Source organism: Aulonocara stuartgranti, assembly GCF_965226115.1.
Source record: "Aulonocara stuartgranti genome assembly, chromosome: 22".
Taxonomy (NCBI): Eukaryota; Metazoa; Chordata; class Actinopteri; order Cichliformes; family Cichlidae; genus Aulonocara; species Aulonocara stuartgranti.
In genome coordinates, this window is record NC_138957.1 from 32,763,543 (window position 1) to 32,771,211 (window position 7,669).

The 7,669-nt window shown below is 40.0% G+C and overlaps 1 protein-coding gene and 1 long non-coding RNA gene across 2 annotated transcripts in view; both read right to left on the reverse strand.

Annotated features, from left to right (window-relative positions):
• LOC309699266 overlaps window positions 1-7,669 on the reverse strand; it is a 348,161-nt gene that overhangs the window by 139,027 nt on the left and 201,465 nt on the right. The window lies entirely within an intron of this gene.
• The window catches only part of LOC309699198 (biotinidase-like), a gene marked incomplete at its 5' end in the record, with an annotated part of 12,575 nt that continues 12,370 nt past the window's right edge, over window positions 7,465-7,669 (reverse strand). The window contains one exon of the mRNA XM_082522110.1: window positions 7,465-7,669. This exon is cut by the window's right edge and continues 256 nt beyond it. Coding sequence (XP_082378236.1) covers window positions 7,656-7,669 — 14 coding nt within the window. The 3' untranslated portion in view covers window positions 7,465-7,655.

The following is a 7,669-nucleotide window of genomic DNA, read 5'->3' on the forward strand; positions in this document are numbered from 1 at the left end:
TTCACGATCTTCCTGGTCTTGGTCCAGCACCGCCTGCTGTAGATTGCGTGCAGGTCAGGGTGCTCGGAGCGGATGGTGCGCTCAGCTGATTTCACAACCCTCTGTAGAGCTTGTCTGTCCGGCATGGTGCTGTTCCCGAACCAGACAGTGATACAGCTGCTCAGGATGCTCTCGATAGTTCCTCTATAGAAGGTGGTCAGAATCGGTGGTGGGAGCCGGGCCTTTCTCAGTCTTCTCAGAAAGAAAAGACGCTGACGGAAATCTCCCCGTGTAGTGAAACGGGCCTTGGATTTAACGCTCTCCGTCTCTGCTGCATGAGATCGTTTTCTTGCAGCACTGTTGACATTTTCAGGTTGTTGTTGTGGGTCCAGCTGCTTTAGCATTTGGTCAGGGTCACATCAAAGATGGTAAAGGAGAGAGCAAAGATGGTAGGGGGGAGAGCAGGAGTCCAGGGTCAGCCTCGGTTTCCCGGGCCGACAAAGCAGCCTGTAATCAAACATAAAGAGAAAAAACAAAACAAACACAAAACAAAAACAAACGAACAGGAAAATGATGTTATTTTGGCTGCATTATTCAGAGAGGGGAGAAACAACGGGACCAGGCCCTGTGTCAGCCTTCTCTCCCCCATTTTTTGTTTTTTCTCTCCATATAATCCACTCATGACCCACTAAGCTGACAGGACAATACAGGTACATGTTAAAATTCTTAAGATCATGTTTAAAAGCACAAAAATTTGAATTTTCTTTCATTTAGTAATCACTTGTATTACTCAATCAGCAGAAATGTCACAATTTGACTTTTATTAACCACTAAATTTGTCGTGTCTTTTTTTTTTTTTTTTGAAGTTAAGTTGTTGTCCTGCAACCCAGAGAATTTATTTGTTAGTAGTGGATAAACTTTATTATTTAACGGCAGGTATATGTTAAGTTTCACTGCTTTACTTGCTGGAAAATCTTCACGTGTTCATGGGTGTAAGCTGTTTCTTCATTGCGTGTGTGTGCGTTTGTAAATGGGCTAATTTGACGTTTTTTTCTCAAACGAGGCATTTCTCTAGCACGTGCCTCTCTCTCACATTTCTCTGCTTGTGTGTGTTTTTGTTTCACCTTTTGTTGTGATGCTCCGGACGCCTTCCCAACCTGCACAAGTCCGTTGGCCCCAATTTTATGAATTAAAAACTTCTCTTAATTTCTCCTTTAATTCTCTGCTAGCTGCTGTCTTTTCCACAGCTGCTGATTCTTGCTGAGTTTGGTTTCCATTACTATAATTTGCTTCGGCCGCTGTGCTTGTGGGGGCAGTTGGTCCAGGCCCGTAGCCACCTGTATCAACACACTGAGAGATTTATTTAATATCATTTTCATCACTGTTAAATAGACCAGCAGGCAAGACGCCCACCTTTGCACTGCGGACTACATGCCAGTCTCCCAACACACTCCTCTCTGAGTTTCAGTTTTAAAACCCAACATCATTCACACCCTAGTCATTCAAAACCTTATTTGTAATATTATAATCAGAAAAATCAGCGTTTTAATTACAGGCATGTATCATTGTTTGCAAATCAAAATTATAAAACTCAATAACACGCTAAACAGGAAGCAAAGTCCTCTGTGCGCGTCACCGCTCATTTGCATGTTCACACACAGTCTAAAAATAGCTCGCAGCGCTGCAGTGCGCTGTCGTCACACACAGGGTCACACAAAGCTCAGACAAAACTCTTTTATTTTATATTACAAAGACGTCTTATATTTACAATCACTGACAGGCCTGACAGATTCAGCGCCTAACAAATTTCGACAAATTTAACCATAACGGGTCCAACCGAAGAAAGGTAACTTTTTTGTAATCAATCAAACAGTATCTGTTACTTCTGGAACAGTTTCTGACCTAATTTCTAAAGAGCACCTACACAATTTCGATAAATTTAACCATAACGGGTCCAACCGAAGAAAGGTAACTTTTTTGTAATCAATCAACCAGTATCAGACTCTAACTGTATCTGGCCTAATTCCTAAGGTCCCTAACTCAATTTAACAGTATCCAAAAAAGCACATCACACCGTTCCAAACGGTGAGGAGACTCTAACTCCTAGCTTATTCTCGGGATGCCCTGTACCCCACAGCTAAGCCAAACTGAACTATCCCTGTTCGACGACAGGTCAAAGCCGCGCGTCCACGGCCAGGAGGGAGCGTAACCTCCGGGCTATGTGCTTCTTAGCGGACTCTAACCGCCGTTCTATAATAATTTATAACAATTTGAAACAACAGTCAACGCCCTAAAGCAAGAGTATGACTAAGCCAGGTGCCACCTAGAGGTCAATGGGGACTCGAGCCCACAAACTGACCACACAGGTCCACTCTATAACCAATCTGGACTCTAACCAGCAAAATGACCAATTCCCTACCAAACTACTTGAGCCTTTATCTCAATTCCTTGGGACTCTAACCCAGCATTTCTTTCATTTCCTTGGGACTCGAACCCAGCATTTCATACTTTTTCAACTTCATTAAAGACTCTTAGCCGACTTTAACTGCATAACACACGCGGATCCTCATCAAAATCAAAACAGACCCTCTACCAGTAATTTCAGTGAGTAGACTTTAATTTAGTCATATCCAATTTGGCACACTTTGGAAATAATTCAACAGGTAGTGCCTTACCTTTAGATAAGCCGGCTTATGCCCACTCACGTCAGACCACTGGCTCGTGCCTGTCCGTTCGACAACCTCAGACCGTCCAAACTTTTAAATTCCACCCCAACACCACAGGACGAGCCCCCAAAATGTTAAGGTTCAAAAATATTGGGGATGGAGACAAGAGAAAAACCACAATAACAACACTGGTCCGGTCGGGTTGAGTCAAACGATGGTTTTAATGATCACACGCGTGGGAGATGGACACTGATGCAGACAGCCTCAAAATCTCAAAATGGTGGAGCATTGCTCAAACTTTTATAGCCTCTGGTGTCTCCACCTTATCATAAAACCTAAACATTCACATGCTTCCTCTCACACAGCACCTAAGCTACGACCTTGGCTCCCCGTTTATCTGCTCCTGCTGAGCTGGGGCAGAAAACTCCAGCATGTTCTGTTCTCTTTTAATCAGACAAATAAGGCGATGACTTTCTGCAAACAGTATTTCTTATAACTCAGCAGTATAATGCATCATAAAACAATATCATTCATTCACAATAAATCAACAGTTTAATATAATGCACATCAGTTTAACTAATGCAATAGTTATCAGCTTCTTCTAATTCAGGAGAATAATGCAAACTAAAATTACATAATAATTCACTATCTTTAATTAGGGGTATAGCATGGCATAAAATAATATTATAATCTAACAAGTGTTACATCATATTCTATAAGCAGAGATGGGCAGTAACGCGTTACTGTAATCCGATTACTTTTTCAAGTAACAAGTAAAGTAAGGGATTACTATTGCAAAAACGGTAATTAGATTACCGTTACTTTACCGTAGGAATGCTGCGTTACCGCGTTACTAAAACGGTGATTTTTTTTTGAGAGAATGTCTCATGACAGTGACGTAAGCGAGTGAGACCTTCGTGACAACAGCTGTCTGCAGATCAACAATGGATCATATATCGAGTGCGGGAGAGAGTATGAGTGTGCAGCGTTTAATGTGTGGAAGTACTGACCTTATTTTGAGTTTGATTCCATAAAAAGTGACAAAAACATTAGTGTCCGTTGTGCGTGGGAAGAAAACTTCTTTGTACAGCGAAAAAAAACCCTAAACTTCCAAGCAAGCACTGAGTGCGCAACGACGTAATGGGAAATTCACAGAGAAACTCGCGGATTCTTCCACTGACCGCTGCGGCTCGTGGCTCAAGAGTTGGGAGTTCGCCTTGTAATCGGAAGGTTGCCGGTTCGAGCCCCGGCTTGGACAGTCTCGGTCGTTGTGTCCTTGGGCAAGACACTTCACCCGTTGCCTACTGGTGGTGGTCAGAGGGCCCGGTGGCGCCAGTGTCCGGCAGCCTCGCCTCTGTCAGTGCGCCCCAGGGTGGCTGTGGCTACAATGTAGCTTGCCATCACCAGTGTGTGAATGTGTGTGTGAATGGGTGGATGACTGGATATGTAAAGCGCTTTGGGGTCCTTAGGGACTAGTAAGGCGCTATATAAATACAGGCCATTTACCATTTACCTGCACCAGGGTAAACCTCCGCCTACCCACTCCTGCTTTACAGGTGAAAATAGAGCAACAGGACCGCTAGTCTTTGACTTTATTTATTTTCTGCTGTGTTTTACTTGCATCTATTTGAAAGACTGAGTGTAAACACACACAAAAAATTATTTTGTGTGCTGGAATGTGCAGAAAATAGGTTTAAATACTAAACAAATTTCTTCCAGTCAGAGAATGTTGCATATAATTAAATTTTTGATTGATGCATAAAGTTAAAAGATTAAAACTAATAAAACAAGTTTTAAAAAGGGACTTTTCCTTTTGATTACATTTTCTATGATGGATTATGTAGAAAAAGTAGAATTGGGCTGAAAGATCTATCGCTTTATCACCTATTCAGGTTGTAAATCGTGTTTTTAAAAAGTAACTAAGAAATTAATTACTTTTGAAAATAAGTAATCAGTAAAGTAACGGGATTACTATTTTGGGGAAGTAATCAGTAATTAGTTACTGATTACTTTTTTCAAGTAACTTGACCAACACTGTCTATAAGGATGTTATGTGTTTGTATACTTTCTGCCCAGTTTGACCCATTTAGCAGAAGTCAGCCTGTTTAAGGCTCTGTTGTCTATTCTGTATGACTTGAAGCAGTTATGACATGGTCTGATTTTCTCACCCAATAAAGGAATATTCAATATATCAGTCTACTCTTCATTCTATCAGAAACAATTATCACAGCTCGTACATTTTCTTTTTATACATATATGTAAGCATTGAGCCAAATTTAGTAATGCCAACATACTGAAGGAACAACATTTGTCTCATATATAATACATCTATATATACACTGTCAAAGATACTTGTCTATGAGTGAAGATTTAAGGTGATAGGACATATATATAACTGCAACTTGAATATTTACTGAAGCTCAGTATTTGACACAGAGTTCACTCACATGAATTTCACTCACATGTGCTGTACCAGTGTACCTGCACATGTGATGTGACAATAGAAACGATTTGATTTGAGAGTTCAAACTCACTGCTGTAATACTAATAATGATTAATATAATAACTATAATATTGGCCATATCATATTTACACTGACTTTAGTCTCATGAACAACATTAACTAATTGTTATTTACTAGCTAATCTTAAATGACTGTTCAGTACAGAAATGAAGCCCAACAATCATGTTTTACAGTCCTGTGGTCTCAGCCTCAGATACTTATTAAATCACACAAAGATCGTGTAGAAACAAACAAACAAATGAACGAAATATGTTCTCCTTCATTTCTGTCAACCACACGTTTCCAGCTATCGTGGTTGCTAGGCAACCTGGGCAGCGCGATGGAGGCTAGACTGTCCCATTTCACAAGCCTCGCACTTCCGGCCTCATCGGTCTTTGAGTACGCGGCCCTTGAGGACCGCTGAGGCTGCGTACTTTAAGGCTGCAGACCCTGAATTGGGATACAACCTATGTTTCTCTGGTGAAATTCAGTATGGTTCCGACAACAGTTTTATGTCAATGGACAATCCTTAATGTGTGTGTGTGTGTGTGTGTGTGTGTGTGTGGTGGTGGTGGTGGTGGTGGGGGGTCAGAGGATGTGTTCGCCCAGGGCGCCAAACAGGCTAGTGTTAGATGTTTTAGTATTATGGGAGCATGTACTGGGTATTCTTTTGATGATATTATACAAAGGACCCTGTTTCTGCAATGCCCTTTGTTTGAACCTCATCTCCTCTTGCTGTGTCAACTGTGAAAGTAGATACTAAGGTTGGAAGGAAAACACCAACAAATCACTCTTTTACTTGTCTCTCCCTTGCAGAGGATGTTTATGTAAAGACCATCTGGATTGTGTGAGAACTCAGGATGTAGCAAATTTCTGTATAAGATTTATAGGCTTTGAGAGTGCATCTTACTGCAATTGTAGAACAAAGGATTCTAACTGTCTAAGTGTTTAACGGACCTGTCAAAGGTATGTTGAGATACGATTGTAGAAGGCCCCTTTCAGAGCGGGGGGGACCTTCCTTATATGGTTCTAACTTGAAACTTGTTGACACACGAACCTTTCTGTCTATAAAAACCCTGCACAAAGAATAAACCTTTGAGTTGATTTTGGGAAAGCAACCCGGACAGTCTCTGTGTCGTTTTGTTCTCCCAGCTGCTCCCGACATCGTAACTAACCCGCTGACGGCATATCTGAGTGTTACTGGAGAATATATTGCTGAGTGTTATTTAAGAATAATTTTGAATCTTATAGGGTAAAGACATAGACGCCCACGCCTCGGAGAAACCCGACCCGAGTTTCTTTCAGCTAGGACTACCACTGATCATGGGGATCAAAGAATCGGGTTAAATATCCCTCATATGTGCCAGTCTAGAACCAGGTTTATTTTATTTTATTTTTTAAATTAGATTGCCAGTCATCTCTGTATATTAAAGAGAAAATTAATGAATGTTGATCTTTTTGGATGGCTATTAGAATACACAGGAAATATTATAACCTGTGAGGCACTTTCATGTTCATTAGTTCATTGCAAAACCTGTTAACTTGTGTTGATGGGACAGCTAATTTGTATCTTTTCTTTCTATATGGTATGTAGTATACATATGCTAGCCCAAGCAGTTTTATGTCCTTGTACTCCCTGCTGCTTCATTTCTATAAAGAATAGAATCGACTAGTCAGTTCAGTTTCCTTCAGTTACACACCCCAAAAAAGATGCACTAATATAATAATGCAGTAAAACATAGAGATTGAAAACAGCATTTTCCAAAAGCGTCACTGTTCAGTCTGTAACATGGCCAATGTCTTTTTAAACTGAAAGTAAGTTTTTATTTTTAAATTAAGTTCCTTTAAATATTTTCATAAATTTTGATTCACATTTACTAGAGGAGCATCTGGTGAAGAGTAATTTTTCTTTTTAAGATGTGAAAAAATGAGGGACAATCTTATGGGGCCCACCTGGTGAAGTGTTTTCTCTACTGTACTTGAGATTTTATTCTGAGTTCTTTAACCTTTGACACTTGTATCATTGCATTCATAATAAGGAACAATGTTTTGTTTCCTAAGAGAGAAAGTCAATATTGAAACCTACATATTTATTTCAGTTTGAGATTGAATCACTGAGTGCATGTCGAATCATTATATTATAGAACTGATGAACTGAATGAGCAGCCCACGGAATGGTTGCTGTGATTGTATATATGTAATGCTGTTGCTTTAACGTTTTAATGTTGATGCTGTGTACAGGAGAAGGTGGCTGATACTGTGGATTTGGGTTCATGTGTGTACATGAGATATAAACAATTAAATATTGCCTTCGAGGAATATGCAACTGTCACACAGAGATGAATGTTACTTGGTGCAATGTTTGTATTATAAAGATTAAATAACAAATTATTCAAGACTTATATTTTGGTTTATTTTAATAGACAAACCAAATGTATAATCACTGAAGGTTGGATAAGCTCTTTACACTAACAGTGAATTTTATTTTCCTGATTCCTTCATAGCTCACTATTTGTCCTCCT